Here is a 20175-nt window from a genome sequence, read left to right as displayed (position 1 = left end):
AAGAACTAGAATGATCAGTAGGGGAAGAAAGGGATAAAGAAAGGGGGGTAATCAGAAGGGGGAATGAAACATGAGAGACTATGGACTATGAGAAACAAACTGAGGGCTACAGAGGGGAGGGGGTGGGGGAATGGGATAGGCCAGTGATGGGTAGTAAGGAGGGCACATATTGCATGGTGCACTGGGTGTTATACACAACTAATGAATCATCGAGCCTTACATCAAAAACCGGGGATGTACTGTATGGTGACTAACATAATATAATAAAAAATCATTATAAAAAAAATGTCAGTAAAAAACAAATAAATAATTCTCTGTGAAATACAGTGATAAGACAATGAAAATACAAAATACAGTGTAATAAAGTATTTGAACATTTCATTCTGACAAGGAACTTACATTATATAAAAATCATTCAGTAGTCAAGAGGAAGAAAATAAGCCAAACAATTTAAAAATTGACAACCCTTCATTAAGTCATAAACACATGGTAAGTGCATGGATAGTGCTATTATTGAAACTACGGAAAGCTATACTATAGAAAGCTACTATATGGCAGCTACGATAGAAAAGCAGATGTAGGGGTGGCTGGGTGGCTCAGTCAGTTAAGCATCTGCCTTCAACTCAGGTCATGATCCCAGGGTCTTGGGATTGAGTCTCGTGTCAGGCTCCCTGCTCAGCAGAGAGCCTGATTCTCCCTCTCCCTCTGTCTTCTCTCCTGCCTACTTCTACTCTCTCTTTATCTCTCTATCAGATAGATAACAAAATCTGAAAAAAAAAGCAAATGTAGAGTAGCATAAGATATCATGATTGAAACAAAATGTGCTGACAATAACAAATAATGAGAGTATACAACATCTTCAACTCTCACACATTCCTGGTGGTGATGTAAAATGGTATAGCCACCCTAAAAATTGGGTCACTTTTCATGTGGTTAAACATATAGTTATTTGGCTCAGAAACATAATACTAAATATTTGAGAGCAATGCAAATTCATGTTTAGACCAAAATGTATACATGAATAGTTGTAGCCACTCTATAATTACCAAAATCAAGAAACAATCTAAAATCTTTCAGTAAGAATTGGATGAACATGTGATACATTCATAAAATGAAATACACTTAGAAATAAAAATATAGCTGTGTGCAGTGATGTGGATAACACCGCAAGAATTATACTGAGAGAAAGGAGTCTCAGAAAGTTATACACAGTTGAGTATATGTATATGACATTATCCAAATGGCAAAACTACAGTGATGAACACAGTGATAGCAGGGGTTAGAGGTTTAAGTGAGTGTATGCCTACACAGAGATATCACAGGGTTTTGTGGGGAGTTATTTAATATCCTGATTGTAATGGTCATTATAAAATCTATACATAGGATAGTGCTCATCAAATTGTACAACAAAAATAAGATGTTAATTTTATTGCAATATTAATTTAAAATACATAACTAGGGGTGCCTGGGTGGCTCAGTCATTAAGTGTCTGCCTTCAGCTCAGGGTGTGATCCTGGAGTCCTGGGATCGAGTCCCATCTCAGGCTCTTCTGCTGGGAGCCTGCTTCTTCCTCTCCCACTCCCCCAGCTTGTGTTCCCTCTCTCGCTGGCTGTCTCTATCTCTGTTGAATAAATAAATAAAATCTTTAAAAAAAATAAAAATAAAAATAAATTTAAAAAAATAAAATACAAAACTAAAATGAGAACATTCCATGAGCATAATTATATGCTCTTTTTAAATATATATATTTTTACTCCAATACTAATTTTAATAATAAAAATAACAATAATACTTATTATTATGATAACAATAATACAGATTATTATTTAAAAAAAAGAAAAAAAGAAAACTGAAATGCTCCCTTTTTAGAGAGAGAAATCCAGAGGAGCAGGTTCTCCTGTTAAGAAAAGAATGGATAATCAAAGTTAAGGAACTATTTCTTACCAGTAAAAGTTTAAACTTTAGAAATGTAAAAGGTATTAATTTGACAATATAGAAATATTAAGCATATTAAGAATAGGAATGCAGAAATCAATGAACATCTTTGTTATTAATTATGACATGGAGCCTGCACACATCGACATTATCAACATCTTATTAGCTTGTATTTTAACAGATTGTTCCATCTAGCTAAAATGGAGGCTGAAATTGTAATCATTAGCTGGAAGTCATGTTTGCTAAATACATTTGGATTAGGAGTACCTTTTTTTTTTAAGATTTATTTATTTATTATTTTGGAGGAAAGAGCATGAGCCAGGGGGAGGTGAGGGACAGAGGGAGAGAGACAATCCGCAGCAGACTCCCCACTAAGCACAGAGCCCAACATGAAGCTCCATCCTGGGACCCTGAGGTCTTGACCCAAGCAGAAATCAAGTGTCAACACCTAACCAAATGAGCCATCAAGGTGCCCCTGGATTTAGAGTTCTATCCACCTACTCCCATGCCCATCATTAAAAAGTATATTAGAGGACAACTTATAATTTACTGACAACCAAATGAAAGTTTAGAGCTATAGAAGATTGGAATGTGTTATACAAGCTTGATGGTTTCCAAATACTTTGGCATCTGTATCAATGTATACAGTTTAAAGATATATTTTTATATATATTTAAAATAGCATGCTATTAATATTCCCTTTGAATTAGTACGTTTGTATTCTCTGCATAAATACCTAGTAGTGCAATTGCTGGGTGGTAGGGTACTCCATTTTTAACTTTTTGGGGAACCTCTATACTGTTTTCCAGAGTGGCTTCACCAGTTTTCATTCCCACAACAGTGCAAGAGAGTTCCCCTTTCTCCACATCCTTTCCAAGATCTGTGGTTTTTTGTGATGTTGGTTTTAGCTATTCTGACTGGTGTGAGGTGGTATCTCATAGAGGTTTTGATTTGTATTTCCCTGATTATGAGTGATGTTGAGCATATTTTTGCAGCATTATCTACAATAGCTAAACTATGGAAAGAGCCCAGATGTCCATCAACTGATGAATGGATAAAGATGTGATTGCACACACACACACACACACACACACACACACACACACACACTGGATTATTACTCAGCCATCAAAAAGAATGAAAACTTGCCATTTTCAGGGATACAGTTGGAGCTAGTGAGTATTATGCTAAGCAAAATAAGTCAGTCAGAGAAAGACAAATGTCATGATTTCACTTATATGTGGAATTTAAGAAACAAGTAAATGAGCAAGGGGCAAAGAGAGAGAGAGGTAAATCAAGAAAATAGTCTTTCTTGGAAGGAGCTGAGATGCCCTTCAACAGATGACTGGATTAAGAAGATGTGGTCCATATCTACAATGGAATATTACTTAGCCATCAAAAAGAACAATTTCTCAACATTTGCTGCAACATGGACGGGACTGGAGGAGATAATGCTAAGCGAAATAAGTCAAGCAGAGAAAGACAATTATCATATGGTTTCACTCATTTATGGAACATAAGAAGTAGGAAGATCGGTAGGAGAAGAAAGGGAAGAGAAATGGCGGGGGGGGGAAACAGAAGGGGAATGAACCACGAGAGACTATGGACTCTGGGAAACAAACTGAGGGCTTCAGGGGGGGATGGGATAGGTTGGTGATGGGTAGTAAGGAGGGCACGTATTGCATGGTGCACTGGGTGTTATATGCAAGTAATGAATCATGGAACTTTACATCAAAAATGAGGGATGTACTGTATGGTGACTAATATAATATAATAAAAATATTATTAAAAAACGAGAAAGAAACAGAGTCTTAACTATATAGAACAAACTGATGGCTACCAGAGGGAAGGTGGGCAGGGGAAAGGGGGAATGGGTTAAATAGGTGATGGAGATTAAGGAGTGCATCTATTGTGATGAGCACCAGGGAAGCATGGAAGTATTGAAACACTATATTGTACACCTGAAACTAACATTACACTGTGTGTTAACTAACTGGAATTTAAACAAAAACTTAAAAAAAAACAAATAAAATGACATACTACTTCATACCCACAAAGATGGTTATTATAAATATAATAAGGTAACAGCACAAAATTAAAAAAAAATAAAATGGCATCCTATTTTGTACATATAATTATAAAAAATAAGAAATCAGAGTATATGCTGTCCTTAAAATTGTTAGTTGATTTTCTAAGAGGTGTCTAAAGGAAAAACAATATGCTCAGGACTCCCTGGAATCTGAGTGGTCAGATAACTCAAGTCTTTCAAGTTGGGATTAACTAGAATTTCTACAACTACTTTCATAAGGATTTTTTCCAAGTGTCTTAATCCAACTTGCATCCCGGCCCCTCTTTCTAGGGCTCAGGACCCTCATGCAATGATTCAGAACCATGTGTATGGATGGTTGGATGGAGCTGCCATGCTCCTTTGGGCTGAAGAGAAACCTAAGGGAGCCCAGGTGCATTGGGATGTTAGAGATAGGATTTTACCTCTGTATTTCTTTAGTGTGGAGAAAAAAAAGACAACAAGAACAAAACATAAAAATTGTAATTCTGCTTAAGCAACATTTTTGAGGGGGTTTTCTTTGATTCAGGGAATCACAGTTTCCAACAAATACAATAATCAACCACTTTGCAGCTGAGGAGATGGAAGGAAGATTTGAGAGGATATGATGGGAAATATATGGATATTTTCTTAATATTTTATAACAGAGTGTACACCTCTATTGTCCAAAGACCTAAAAGGTAAAAATGATGTATAGCACAATTGAAGTTAAAATCTATTCCATATAGTACACCAGAAACAGTGTAAAGATCTAAAAATAGATTAGAAATATTCCAAATTACTACTTAAAAATTTAAAAAGTTAAAAAAATGTGAACATAGAAGTCCATGTTGCCAAATTACTCTGGATACTGTCATTTTTAAGTTCATGTTTGATATTTTCCCAACATTTTCTTTGGAGAAATTACATTATAGACAAAATGAAATGGCATAATGAACATCTATATGTCCATTACCTACATTCCTTGAATGACAATCTTACCTTAGACAATCACAAGACACAAAATTTTCCTCTTCAATATTTCAGGTTTTTTCCACTTCCACTAAATTGACTAACTCTAAAATGAGTAGGTTTTTTTATTATTAATAAGTGGCTATTATTAGGTTGGTAGTAATTTAGATTTATGAAGAGCAGAATATTCTCTCTAGAGTCATTATTTATTTTTTTTTCCTAAGGGAACAGTGGGCATGACATCAACTAGAGAATAAATGGCAATAGACATCCTATATATGAATGACAAGTTTGCTTTAATTACTGATTTTTTTGGCTAGTTCATTTTGCTTTATTATTGTTGAATATTTTTATTGGTAATGAGTATTCCAGATCTTGAAAAGAAAATTGTATGTTAAAATCTGGACTTTTGAAACTAAAATAAATCTTTGGATGATTGTGGAGATGTTAATGTGATGTAAAAACAAATACATTTAGGAAACTAGTTAAAACTGAATACTAAATCAGTATGATAAAGGAGGAATTTAAAATATTATAGCATGTATATTTAAATAAATGCTTAACCTAGTTTAATTTCAGCCCTAAAATATTGTGCATGCTCACCCAAGTGTGTATCTCAAGCCTCTGTCAGTAGAATATTGATGTATTTAATGAATTCTTCTCACCCATTGACATGAGTGTATGTTCCCTAGAAAACTGGATTCATGAGACCTAACAGACAAGAAGGACGTTACAAAGTAGGTGGAAAGATATATTTTAGAAGGTTATCACTGATTCCTTCAATTTATTAGCTATCAATCATTGAGTTAAAAAGCCTATAGAACTTCTTTAACTATATAGCTTTAATGAAAAACATCCTCCTGTTTTTTAAGAAATGTTAAAAATAATTTTTGATACTGATTTATTAAATACGTTATAAACTTTAGGAATTATTTCAAGACTGAAGATTTATTTATGATTATTTTTGTTTAATTGAGTGATGTTCTTTTCTTTTATATAGTGGACATTTGAAGGTAACTATTTGTTAAGAAACCAGCTTCATTTATGGGACACTTGGATTTCACCCCATGCATAAGGTAAGTCTTATAACTAATGAGACTGTTTGATTCCTGGGTCATTTCAAAAAAAAAAAAAAAGTAATCTTAGCCACACACCCCTTGTCCCAATTCTAATTATATGTTTGGCTGTCTATGACCAAACCAAACCAAACCAAACCAAACAAAACAAACACCCTGATTTCCGTGTGTATTCTTCATACACTTACATGTATATATTTACACCAATCACACAAGGCAGTTGAGATATTGCATTTCACAAAATTTCTCAGATTCTCTAGTATAATTGCTATCAATTTTCTGGGATAATAAGGAAGGTCACAGAACTTCCTCCTCAACAATATATTATTAACAAAAATATTACTCTTATTTTCTAATTAAGTGCAAATATATAAACTTTAATTATGTTTGATTTCAAAAGGAGGGTAAATAAAAGTTCCTTCCCCAAATAAACAAATTCTATATTCTATATGCCAAAGCAATAAGTTTGATTTAAAACTTTAAAAATTACAAAGTGTAGGGAATATGCATTTTTTTATAAAGGATACATATTGATTATGGAACCCAATATATAACTAGCTTATGTGTCCATTAGGATGTTTTTTACTTATTTTTCATAATCCTTGTTACAAAGAAGGGGTCAAATTAGTAAATGTGGATAAAAAGAAAAATAAATATTTAACATAGAATTTAATGTTTACTGTCTCTAAAGATTAATTTTTCTTATAGAAGAAAGTTCCTTTTAAAATTTAATGAATTCATTATAACATTTTCAGAAAACAAATATTTAAAGATATAGACAAATTAAAATTGAGCACTTTTCTGACATGATAGATTTGTTTCAATACATTTTTTCACTTTATTTTTTAATTTTTTAAAATTTTTTTATTATATTATGTTAGTCACCATACAGTACATCCCTGGTTTTTGATGTAAAGTTCGATGATTCATTAGTTGCGTATAACACCTAGTGCACCATGCAATACGTGCCCTCCTTACTACCCATCACCAGTCTATCCCATTCCCCCACCCCCCTCCCCTCTGAAGCCCTCAGTTTGTTTCTCATAGTCCATAGTCTCTCATGCTTCATTCCCCCTTCTGATTACTCCCCCTTTCTTTATCCCTTTCTTCCCCTACCCCCTATACTTTTAATTCATTCATTAAATATCTGCTGATTAGATGACGGAATTCAAGCACTTTCTGGTTATAATAGTATTTTCTATCCTAAATTTTATGATTTTAATATAATTAATATAAATTTTGTTTTGTTTTTTAATAATATTTTTTATTATATTATGTTAGTCACCATACAGTACATCCCTAATTTTTGATGTAAAGTTCCATGATTCATTACTTGTGTATAACACCCAGTGCACCATGCAATACATGCCCATCTTAATACCCATTACCAGCCTATCCAAACATGGCACAAAACTGATGCTGCTTGAGGAATGAGTGAAAATTTCTCCCAAGTAGATTCACAGATCTTTATTTAAGTATTGCATGGAAAAAGAGTGTTGAAAAATAATTTAATTCTATTTAAATAAATAAATCATTATGTGTAATCCTATTATATATAGTGTACATTGTCTCTGAACAAAGCTAATTAACAATTTCCAAGAGACAAAATCAATGGGGATAAGAGACCATTGAATATGACTTTTATATTTTATTTTTGAATTATCTTCTCTTTTGCTATCACACATGTGACATTAAAAAAGAAAATAGTTTCAAAGTGACAAAAATCCACAGAAGCATTGATTTGTAGAAACTTAATTAAAATCACTATACATTGCCTAATTGAATTTAAATTAAAAAATATTAATGCATAAAAAGAAAAGGAAAATATGTATCACCACCAAAAAAATAAAGTTATTATTGTAAACACCCTTAAACACTATGATTATGTGGACTATTAACACACATACAAATGCAATTAAAATTTAAAACGTTAGTATGGCTAAAAAGATCAGTGTTACATAATTATAATTGATTATAATTAAATTAAATATATAATATATAGTTACATAAATAATTTTAAGCCCCATATTTCCTTAAATAGTTAGACACATGGTGAAATTTTAAATTTTAATGAGACGGGAACTGAATATTATATGAGTATATTTGTTCACAGAAACTATAAAAACCAGATTTTTTATACACATACATATATATATATATGGCTTTATTTATATTTTGTAGGCTATTTTAATTTTATTAAAGTTTAGTCTTTGTGGAAAAAATATTAATATTCATATATAAATTATAATTTGGAATTATAAAAGCATTCCCACATTTATTTCTTACCAGTTAAACACTTCATCAGAACAGGAGACACACCATCCATTCTTATACTGAATAATTATTTAGACAAATATACCGTATATCTGCTAGTTGGTAACAATTATTAAAATTGTATATCATGTAAAATGCACAGCTTCCACTTTTGAGTTACTTAGATTTTAGCTAGTGCATACAATTGTACACATTTAGGTAATACAAGACAAAATAATGTCAATGTCTGAATAGGTGTGAGAAACACCGTGAACATTCAATGAATTGTGATATCCCAAACACCGATGAAAGACCCACAACTGTTCTACTGAGAATACAAATTTTTAAATGTCTCCTTCATTTCTTAGAAATCTCCTCTTTATTTATTTTTTTAATGATTTTTTATTATATTATGTTAGTCACCATAGAGTACATCCCCAGTTTCCGATGTAAGGCTCAAAAATATGGAACACTTCACGAATTTGCGTGTCATCCTTGCACAGGGGCCATGCTAATCTTCTCTGTATCGTTCCAATTTTAGTATATGTGCTGCCAAAGCGAGCACAGAAATCTCCTCTTTATAAAGAACTGAGGATGACTATTTCAAGAAACATGAATGCAAGAGATGTTTTTCACAGTTTTAATAAATTAAATCTCTATCATAACAACAGAATTTATCAACCACACACCAAAATTTTTCCAAGAATTTCTCATCACTAGTTTCCTTGGCTTTTTCGTCTAACCTGTGTCTGTTCCATTTCTTCCAGAAAGTCCCTTGTGGAGAGAGAAGATGGATAATTACAATGTAACCACCATGACTCAGTTTATCCTCATAGGGCTCTCTGACCTCCCTGAGGTGCGCTACCCTCTCTTTGTGGTCTTTGCCATCATCTATCAGGTCACCTTGGTAGGAAATGGGGCCATTCTCTTGGCCATTGGGACTGAGAAGAAGCTCCATACACCCATGTATTACTTTTTGGTAAATTTATCCCTCTTAGACATATTCTGCCCATCAGCTACTGTCCCCAAGATGCTGGAGAACCTCCTGACTGAGCAGCAAAGCATTTCCTTCCTTGGATGTGCTTTTCAGCTTTATTTCCTGGTGGCCCTGGCAGGGACTGAAGTCTTCCTTCTCGCTGTCATGGCTTACGACCGGTATGTGGCCATCTGCTTCCCCCTTCGTTACATGCTCATAATGACCAAGGTTCGCTGTGTCCAGCTGACAGCTGGGACATGGGCAGCAGGGTTTCTCAATTCCCTCCTCCATACAGTGTCTACATTCCGCCTGTCTTTTTGCAAGTCCAACCGAGTTAACCAATACTATTGTGACATCCCACCAGTGATGGCCCTCTCATGCTCATCCACTTATGTAGCTGAAATGCTTGTTTTAGTGGTAGGAGGCATCCTGGGGATAAGCGCCTTCCTAATCACATTTGTCTCTTATATCTACATCATATCCACCATTCTAAAGATCCAGACAGTGGAAGGGAAGCACAAAGCCTTCTCCACATGTGCTTCCCACCTCCTAGTGGTCTGTCTGTTCTATGGCACAACAATATTTACCTACATTCGGCCTTCCTCCAGCCAACACTCTCCAGCTAGAGACAGACTCATCTCCATGCTATACGGGGTTATTACCCCAATGTTAAACCCTATGATCTACAGCCTGAAAAACGTGGAGGTCAAAGAAGCACTCAGGAGGCTTCTATGTCACAGAGCATGTTTGCAGCAATTATAATATTAAAGTAGAATATATCAATGCTCAATTTAGAATAAATTCATAGGAAGAATTCATAGAATAATTTTCAGTTGATATATAGAACACATTTATGAACTCAGAAAATTAGGAACACATGTACACTAGTTATATTTATCTATATATGTATATCTTTATATCTATCCACTGAGCTCTTAAAATTTATCATTGGAAAACAGGCATTTTCAAGAGTAAGCAGAGAACGGTTAATAATTAACAGGCATAACCTGAGATGCTCTTAAGTTAACTTGGATATATGTTCATATCTGTATCCATACTCATACCTCTATCACCTGTATGTTTTGTATTTGTTTTAAATCATTATCTCATCATCTATTTATAGATCTTCCTTTTATTAATTTCCCTTATGTAATTGACTGTTTATGTTGATATATTTACATTATTAGTTTGCTCTTTCTATCAATGTTAGCTTCCACTTATTCTGTATTTATGTTTATCTCTTTTCTTGGGACTCTATCCATTCTCAGTTCTACTTGTCCCTCCAAAGAGATCACTCACTTTCCAAATCTCCGATTTACATATCTAATTTAGTTCACAATATTATCACAATTTTGCCTGAACCTGGTCAAAACTGAGAGTGTCATTTTCTAATACACTTACAAGCACATACACACACACACACACACACACACACACCCCTTATCAACTACTTTGCATTTTTGTTACCAATTTTTTCCAGCTATGCAGACTATAATCCATGAAACTAGACTCTACTTTGCCTTGAAGCTCGGGACTTTCATTCAATATGACTAAAAAGCAATTGTTTCTGACTGGGGATGGCTCAACTTTCACACTCCATTCCCCTATTTCTATCACATCTAGAAATAAGAATGTTTTCTTGAAGTATTACTGCTTATGTAATACACTGCATTAACTCTGCAATCATGTATAATTTTCTCCACAGTTTTCCTCAACCCTGAACATCCCAAATACTTCCAAAATTTAGTCTCCAGTCAGTTGGTCACTTTTCATATAAACCCACTCTCTACAGTTCAGAATCTATTTTTACTCTCTAGCATTCAATGTCTTCTCTCTTTCTCTTATCTTCTATATCCCCTTCCATTAGCACTAAATGAAGTGATCATTTCATTTTCAAACTTTACCAAATGATAGTTTTGTCATATGTACTTGTGCTACATGAGCTAGAATAAATACTTTAACATGCCATGTTTGGTAATAATTATATCTTCCAAAATTCAGCAATAGACAAATATATCTTATACAACATTCCAGGGCTATTCATAATAGTGGCACATCACCTATCTGTTATGTAATTTTAAATAGAGTAAGAAAATCCATATGGACCTTAATAAGGGAATGAAATAATACTACTACTTATTATAAATTTGAGAGGTGTTTTCTGTTTATTGCTCATTTTAGTCTCTATTGCAGAATTCACATGTAGTATAATAGAATTAAGTCCTGATTGCATTAAAAATCATGAATTTTGGTAGGTGTAACACCACATAAAATTAAATAATATATTTAAAATTCAATAGTTTATTTTAGATACTAGCCACCATGATATTTGTTTAATGACTCACCTTTGTTTGCATGTAATTTTGATTGTCATAATGTTGTATTTGTGTCACAGAAACACTTTGGGATCTAATTCAATCCTGTTGAAAAAAGTGGGCATCTCACCAAGTTCACAACAAATCAGGCCTTGGCCAACATTTAAGCAGGTTTTTGGGAAATATTTTAAAAGGAAAAAAATGTCTATAACATTCTGTGCATAATTAACATAGAATCATTTTGATGTTAGTTTTTTTTCTTATTAAGCCAAGAAAAATATCCCTGAAGTATAAGCAAAATAATGGGGTCTTCCAGCTTCCACAATATGAAATTTGGAGTGAACTACACAAATCTCAAGATGTTAAAACCACAAATATTTAAGCTGGATAAAAGTGGTAGAAGGCATGGTCTCCCGTCCTGGGGATCTAGGTCTATCTAAACGTATGGCTGGTAGTATTTTGATTATGGCATATCCGTTTGTTTGAAGATATCATGCTGCCTTTGAGTAAACTCAGTGATCCATTTATATTTATTCCTTTCTCCTCTTTTATATAAATATCACAATTATGTGAGAAAATCTGGCCAAATTACTTGACAATTTCCTGAGAAAATCCTCTGGGATATAGTTGACACTTTAGTGCAATGTGAATGCATAGTCAAGCTTAAAATCAGCCACCTCATTAAAATTCAAGATACACTGGAGGGTTAGCTAAATTTATTAGATTTGGCCAGCTAGTATGTCTCTAGATAACTTAATATTTTATGTTAATTACTTTCAAACTAGACTGACAGCAATCATTTATGAAAAAAAACCAGGGGTGCCTTTGGCTCAGGGCGTGATCCCCATGTTCTGAGATTGGGCCCCACATCAGGCTCCTCTGGTAGGAGCCTGCTTCTTCCTCTCACACTCCCCCTGCTGTGTTCCCTCTCTCACTGGCTGTCTCTCTGTCAAATAAATAAATAAAATCTTAAAAAAAAAGAAAAAAAAGAAAGATGGAAAGAAGTGTAGGAGGAAATAATAATTGCTGACAGGGAGGTATAGAGGACGCAATGAATAATACAGTTAACTTTAATTCAAAAAGGTCATTTTCATTAAGATACAAGTGTTTGTGGGAAGATGACAGTGGAGTGGGAGGCCATTACCCTCAAGAAAAGGAGACATAGGTAACTCTCCTAAAACACAAAAAGAGTCACAGAGGCTTAGATGAACAGAGAAGACAGAAATTTATCCCAAATAAAAGAAAGGAAATAGACCATGGCTAGAGATCAAAGCAAAACAGATACAAGTAACATTCCTGATAGGGAATTTAAAATAATGATCAGAAAGACACATACTGGAATGGAGGAAACAGAGGAAGAAATGAGTGAGGCCCTTACCACAGCAATAAGAAACAACATAGCAGAGATAAAGGGCACAACAAATGAAGTGAGAAACACACTTGATGCAATAATGAGCAGGATGGAAGAAACAGAGGAACAAATTAATAATCTAGAATGCAGAGTCATAGTAATCAAGCTCCACAAAAGAGAGAAAAACATCATTACACTAAATAAGAATAGATTTAGGCAAGTCACTATCAAATAACATTCATACTACATGAGGTGAATGGGTGGCTCAGTTGGTTAATTGTCTGACTCTTGGTTTTGGTTCTGGTCGTGATCTCAGGGTTGTGGGATCAAGGCCCACACCATGCTTTTTGCTCAGTATAGAGTTTGCTTATGATTGTACCTCTCCCTGCTTGTGCTCTCTCTCTCTAAAATGAATAAATAAATGAATTAATTAATTAATGCATATTTACATAACATTCATATTATTGGAATCCTAAAAAAAGAAAGAAAAAAGGTGAAGAACATATGTTTGGGCAAATAATAGCTGAAACCTCCCCTAATCTGGGGAAGGAAACAGATATCTAGATCCAGGAGACACAGAACTCCCATTAAAGTCAACAAAAGCAGATCCACACCAAGACATATTGTGATTAAGTGGGAAAGATAGAGTGACAAAGGAAAAAAAATGTACAAGCAGCCAGACAAAAGAAGGCAGCAACTCATAAGGGAAAACCCGTAAGATTAGAAGGAGATTGTTCAAAATAAATTTTGCAAGCTGGCAGGAAGTACCATAATATATTCAAACTGCTGAGTGGGAAAAATCTGCAGCCAAGATTACTCTACCCAGCAAAGCTATAATTCAGAAAAGAAGGAGAGATAGAGTTTCCAAGAAAAACAAAACAAAACAAAACAAAAAGTAAGGTGTCCATGACCACTAAACCAGAACTGAAAGAAATATTAAAGGGGACTGTTTGATTTGAAAGGAGAGAACATAAGTAACATTATAATGATATGAAACACAAAATCAGTAACAATGAATATTTCTGTAAAAAATCACTCAAGGGAATAAACAGTAAATTGATATAAAGTATAACAACATATGACTAAAATGTGAGGAAGAGAGGAGTAAAGAATGGGTTCAAACATAAACACCACAAATTAATTTAGATGGCTAAATGCAGAAGATGTTATATACAAATCTAATTATAATCATATATCAAAACCCACTAATACACATGAAAATAATAAAGAGAAATAAATTCATGCATATCACTAAAGAATATGAGCAAAACATTAGCCACAGAAACAAAAGAAAGGATCAGAGAAAATTATCAGTAACAAGCAAAAAACAAATAATAAAATGACAATAAATACATATCTCTCAATAATTACTTTGAATGTAAATGGACTAAACACTCAAATCAAAATACATACTGTGACAGAATGGATTTTTAAAAAAAGAAAAAAAAGACCCACCATTATGTCGCCTACAAGATAATTTTTTTTGGACCTAAGGACCTACTAATTTTTTTTAAAGATTTTATTTATTTATTTGACAGAGATAGAGACAGCCAGTGAGAGAGGGAACACAAGCAGGGGGAGTGGGAGAGGAAGAAGCAGGCTTCCAGCAGAGGAGCCTGATGTGGGGCTCGATTCCATAATACCGGGATCACGCCCTGAGCCGAAGGCAGACACTTAACCAGTGTACCACCCAGGCACCCCCTTTTTTTTGGACCTAAGAAACCTATAGATTCAAAGTGAGGGGTTGGAGAACCATCTATTATCTAAATAGATGTCAAAAGAAAGCTGGAGAAATAACTATATCAGAAAATATAGACATTAAAACAAAGAATGTAATACTAGAAGAAGAGCACTATAGAATATGAAAGGAAGAATTCATCAAAGAAGATATAAAAATTATAAATATTTATGCACCCAACATAGGAGCAACCAGATACATAAAATAGTTACTAACAATCACAAGGGAACTAGTAGATAATAATACAGTATTAATGGGGATCTTTAACACCACACCTACATCGATGGATAGACTATTTAAGAAGAAAACCAACAAGGAAACAGTGCCTTTGGATGACACATTGGAACGGATGGATTTAACAAATATATTCAGAACGTTCCATCCTAAAACAGCAGAATACACACTCTGCACAAGTGCATATGGGACATTTCCCTGAATAGATTACATAGTAGCTCACAAAACAAACCTCAAAAATTCAAGAAGATCAAAGTCATGCCATGCACCTTTTCTGAATATCACACTATGAAAATAAAATTCAACCATAAGAAAAAATCTGGAAAGACCACAAATACACGGAGTTAAAACAACATGCTACTAAACAATGAGTGGGTCAACCATGTAATAAAACAAGAAATAACGTGTATGTGGAAACAAATGCAAATTAAAACATAAAGTTCCCATAACTTTGCAACTTAAGCAGTCCTAAAAGGGAAGTATATAGCAATACAGGCCTACCTCAAGAAGCAAGAAAAATCTCAAACCATAGTGATTAGAGCAGAAATAAATGGTATAGAAACAAAGAAACAAACAAACAAGAAACAATAGAACAGATCAAAGAAACCAAGAGGTGTTTCTTTGAAAAAATAAAAAACAAAATTGATAAACCCCCAGCCAGATTTCACGAAAAGAAATGAGAAAATACCCATGTAAATACAATAAAAAATAAGAAATTAGAAATGACACCACAGAAATACAAACAATTGTCAGAGTATATTATGAAAAATATATGAATATACATCAAGAAATTGGAGAATCTGGAAGAAATGTATAAATTTCTAGAAACACATAAATTAACAAAACTGAAACAGGAAGAAATAGAAAACTTGAACAGGCCAATAACCAGCAAAGAAATTCAATCAGCTATAAACTTTCTTCCAACAAACACAAGTATAGGGCAAGATGGCTTCACAGGCAAACTGAATTCAGTAGTACAAATAAATGAAAAAAAAAGTTACAGAGATGAAAAGTAGAACAGTAAGATTGTAATTACATTGTTTGGTGACAGATGGTGACTATATTTATATTGATGAACACTGGGTTATGTATAGAATTGTCAAATCACTATATTGTATACCTGAAACTACTATAATGCTGTATGTCAACTATACTTCAATAAGAAAAGAAAAGAAAAAAAATTCACAATGATCAAATGGGATTTAGTCCTGGGTTGCAAACATGTTTCAATATTCACAAATCATTGAATGTGAGATGCCACATTAATAAAAGCAAGGATAAGAACCATATGATCATAAAAACCCTCTACAAAGTAGTGCTGAGGGAACATACCTCAGTATGATAATAGTCATATATGGAAAAAAAAGAACAGGTAATAGTCTCAATAGGGAAAAACAGAGAGCTTTTCCTCTATGGTCAGGAATAACACTGGGATATCCACTCTCACCACCCTCACTGCTAGTACAGGAAGTCCTAGCCACAGCAATCAGGAAACAACAGCAACAACAACAACAACAACAACAACAACAACAACAACAAAATAAATGCATTTATATCAACAAAGAAGTCAAACTTTCACTATTTGCAAATGACATAATATTCTATGTAGAAAAGGAGAAAGAGTCACAAATTAGCTTGAATGAATCAGCAATGATTTCTTGGGCTTTAAAAATATGAGACTATGGACTCTGAGAAACAAACTGAGGGCTTCAGAGGGGAGAGGGGTGGGGGAATGGGATAGGTTGGTGATGGGTAGTAAGGAGGGCACGTATTGCATGGTGCACTGGGTGTTATATGCAACTAATGAATCATCGAACTTTGCATCAGAAACCAGGGATGTACTGTATGGTGACTAACATAATATAATAAAAAAAAATTTTAAAATAGGATCCAAAAAATATGATGATCTAAACTTATATCTAGAGGAAAATCTTAAACACAAATATCCATCTAATATAATTTATATATCTATGAAATATTAATAACATATTCTATTGCATTAATACAGCATTGTTGGATGATAATGGGAGTTTATTTAATCATTTTATAGAATAAGTATATTTTCATTACCTATTTGATAATCTTTTTTTATTTTATTCAAATGTTGCAAACTCATAACTCCAGGGTAGAGCACAACAATCAGATTTGTGCAAGAATACATGTTAAATATCAAAATTTTCCAGCAAACTGTCTTCATTGTTGGAAGCCTTTCCTGCAAGGATTTTTTAAAATTTAAATTAAATTAGCCAACATACAGTACATTATTAGTTTCATATGTAGTTTTCAATAATTCATCAGTTGCATACTACACCCAGTGTTTATCACACCACATGCCCTCTTTAATGTCCTTCACCCATTACCCCATCCCCTCACCCACCTCCCCTCCAGCAACCCTCAGTTTTTCCCCAGAGACCAGAGTCTCTTATGTTTGTCATCTCTGAATTCTTCCCACTCAGTTTTCCCTCCCTTCCCTTATTGTCCTCGGCACTATTTTTATATTCCACATATGAGTGAAACCATATGATAATTGTCTTTCTCTGTTTATTTCACTTAGCATAATACCCTCCAGGTCCCTTCATTTTGAAGTAAATGGTAGGTATTCATACCTCTGATGGCTGAGTAATATTCCATTGTATAGATGAACCACATCTTTATCCATTCATGTGTTGAAGGAAATCTCAGCTCCTTCCATAGTTTGGTCCACTTTCATTCCTCTGGATTTTGCTGTCCAATTTTCCCACAACCATTTATTGAAGAGATTGTCTTTTTTCCATTGGATATTCTTTCCTGATTTGTCGAAGATTGGGTTGACCATAGAGTTCAAGGTCCATTTCTGGGTCCACTCTGTATTCCGTTCCATGAATCTCTGTGTCTGTTTTTGTGCCAGCACCATGCATTCTTGATAATCACAGCTTTGTAATATAGGTTGAAGTCAGGCATTGTGATGCCCCCAGCTTTGGTTTTCTTTTTCAATATAACCCTGGTGATTTGGGGTCTTTTCTGGCTCCAGAAAAAGATTAGGTTTGTTTGTTCCAGCTCTGTGAAAAATGTCAGTGGTAATTTGATCAGGATTGCATTGAATGTGTAGATTGCTCTGGGAAGTATAGACATTTTCACAAAGTTTATTCTTCCAATCCAAGAGCATGGAGTGTTTTTCCATCTCTTTGTGTCTTCCTCAATTTCTTTCATCAGTGTTCTGTAGTTTCTAGAGTACAGATCCTTTACCTATTTAGATAGGTTTATTCCTAGACATATTATGGTCTTTTGTGCAAGTGTAAAAGGGATTCATTACTTAATTTCTATTTCTTTTGTTTCATTGTTAGTGTATAGAAATGCAAGTGATTTTGGTGCATTAATTTTATATCCTGCCACATTGCAGAATTGCTGTATGAGTTCTAGCAATTTTGGGATGGTGTTTCTGGGGTGTTCCACATAAATGACCATGTCATCTGTGAAGAGTGAGAGGTTGACTTCTTCTTTGCCAAGTTGAATTCCTTTTATTTCTTCTTTTGTCTGATTGCTGAGGCAAGAACTTCTAGTACTTTGTTGAACAACAGTGGTGAGAGTGGGCATCCCTGACTTTTCCCTGACCTTATGGGGAAAGCTGACCGATCAAGAATGATATTCACATCTATTTCATAGGTGGCTTTTATGATATTGAGGTATGTTCCCTCTATCCCTACCCTGTAGACAGTATTCATCTAGAAAGAATGCTGTATTTTTTCCTATGCTTTTTCTTCATCAATTGAGAAGATCATACATTTCTTGTCTTTTCACTTATTATGTGATCTATCACGTTGATTGGTTTGCAAATCTTGAAGCATCCTTGCATCCCAGGAATAAATTCCATGTGATCATGGTGAACAATCCAGTTAATATTCTGTTGGATCCTATTGGCTAGGATCTGGATGAGTATTTTGGCATCTATGTTCATCAGGGATATTTTTCTATAATAATCCTTTTGGATGGGGTCTTTGTCTAGTTTTGGGATGCAGGTAATGCTGGCCTCATAGAAAAAGTTTGGAAGTTTTCCTTCTGTTTCTAATTTTTGAAACATCTTCATTAAAATCGGTATTATTTCTTCTTTAAATGTTTAGTAGAATTCCCCCGGAAAGCCATCTGGCCCTGCACTCTTTTTTTTTCCCCCTAGGAAGTTTTGATTATTGCTTCAATTTCCTTGACGTTTATTGGTCTGTTCAGATTTATTACCTCTTCTTGTTTCAGTCTTGTTAGTTTATATGTTCCCAGTAATCAATACATTTCTTTGAAAATTGCCCAAATATTTGTATTTAGCTGCTGGTAATTGGTTCTAATAATTTTCCCTATTTTCTTGGTATTAGTCATAATCTCTCCCTTTTTAGTCATGATTTTATTAATTTGAGTCCTTTCTCTTGTCATTTGAATAAGTCTGGCCAGAGGTTATTGAGCTTATTATTTCAAAGAACCAGCTTCTAGTTTCGTTAATCTGTTCTACTGTTCTAGTTTCTATTTCCTTGATTTCTGCTCTAATCTTTATTATTTCTCTTCTCCTGCTTGGCTTAGGCTTTATTTGCTGTTCTTCCTCCAGGTCCTTTTGGTGTAAGTTTAGCTCATGTGTTTGAGATTTTTCTAATTTTTAGAGAGTGTCTTAGATTACTATGGACTTCCCTCTTAGGACTACGTTTGCTGTATTCCAGAGGTTTTGGACCAATGTGGTTTTATGTTCAATAGTTTTCATGAATATTTTAAGTTCTTCTTTAATTTTCTGGTTGACTGATTCATTCTTTAGCTGGATGCTCTTTTACCTCCAAGCGTTTGAGTTCCTTCCACATTTCTTCATGTGATTGAGTTCCAGTTTCAAAGCATTGTGGTCTGAAAATATTCAGGGAATAATCTAAGTCTTTTGGCATTGGTTGAGACCTGTTTTGTGACCCAGGATGTGATCTATTCTGGAAAAAGTTCCATCTGCACTCAAGAATAATGTGTATTCTGTTGTTTTAGGGTGGGATGTTCTGTATATATCTGTGAAGTCCATCTGGTCTAGTGCGTCATTCAAAGCCCTTTTTCTTTGTTGATCTTCTGCTTAGATGATCTGTCCATTTTCAAGAGTTGGGTGTTGAAGTCCCCTACTATTTTGTACTATTTATAATAGTACATTTAAAATGTACTATTTTCAATGTGTTTTTTCATTTTGTTTTTTAATTGGTTTATATAATTTTCTGCTCCCAAATCGGGGGCATAAATATTTACAACTGTTTGTTCTTCTTGTTGGGTAGATCTTTAAGTATGATATAGTGTCCCT

The 20175-nt window shown here is 34.0% G+C and overlaps 1 protein-coding gene and 1 non-coding gene across 2 annotated transcripts; one reads left to right on the top strand and one right to left on the bottom strand.

Annotated features, from left to right (window-relative positions):
• Window positions 1-8738: 8738 nt before the first annotated feature.
• Window positions 8739-8845, bottom strand: LOC123791198 (U6 spliceosomal RNA). Its single transcript, XR_006779293.1, has one exon. It is a non-coding gene; the product is annotated as a U6 spliceosomal RNA (small nuclear RNA).
• A 225-nt stretch (window positions 8846-9070) lies between these two features.
• LOC123791190 (olfactory receptor 5V1-like) lies at window positions 9071-10018 on the top strand. Its single transcript, XM_045795827.1, has one exon. It carries the CDS (start codon window positions 9071-9073, stop codon window positions 10016-10018), a length of 948 nt encoding a protein of 315 aa, XP_045651783.1.
• The last annotated feature ends 10157 nt before the right edge of the window (window positions 10019-20175 follow it).

The sequence above is a fragment of the Ursus americanus genome, chromosome 5, assembly GCF_024610735.1.
Source record: "Ursus americanus isolate L20-20 chromosome 5, mUrsAme1.1.p, whole genome shotgun sequence".
Taxonomy (NCBI): Eukaryota; Metazoa; Chordata; class Mammalia; order Carnivora; family Ursidae; genus Ursus; species Ursus americanus.
The sequence above is the reverse complement of the archived record's forward strand: the minus strand, read 5'-3'. Positions and strand labels throughout refer to the sequence as shown.

Bases quoted from the DNA above. Each gene is read 5' to 3' on its own strand.
- LOC123791190 (XM_045795827.1), top strand. From the start codon at position 9,071: ATGGATAATTACAATGTAACCACCATGACTCAGTTTATCCTCATAGGG.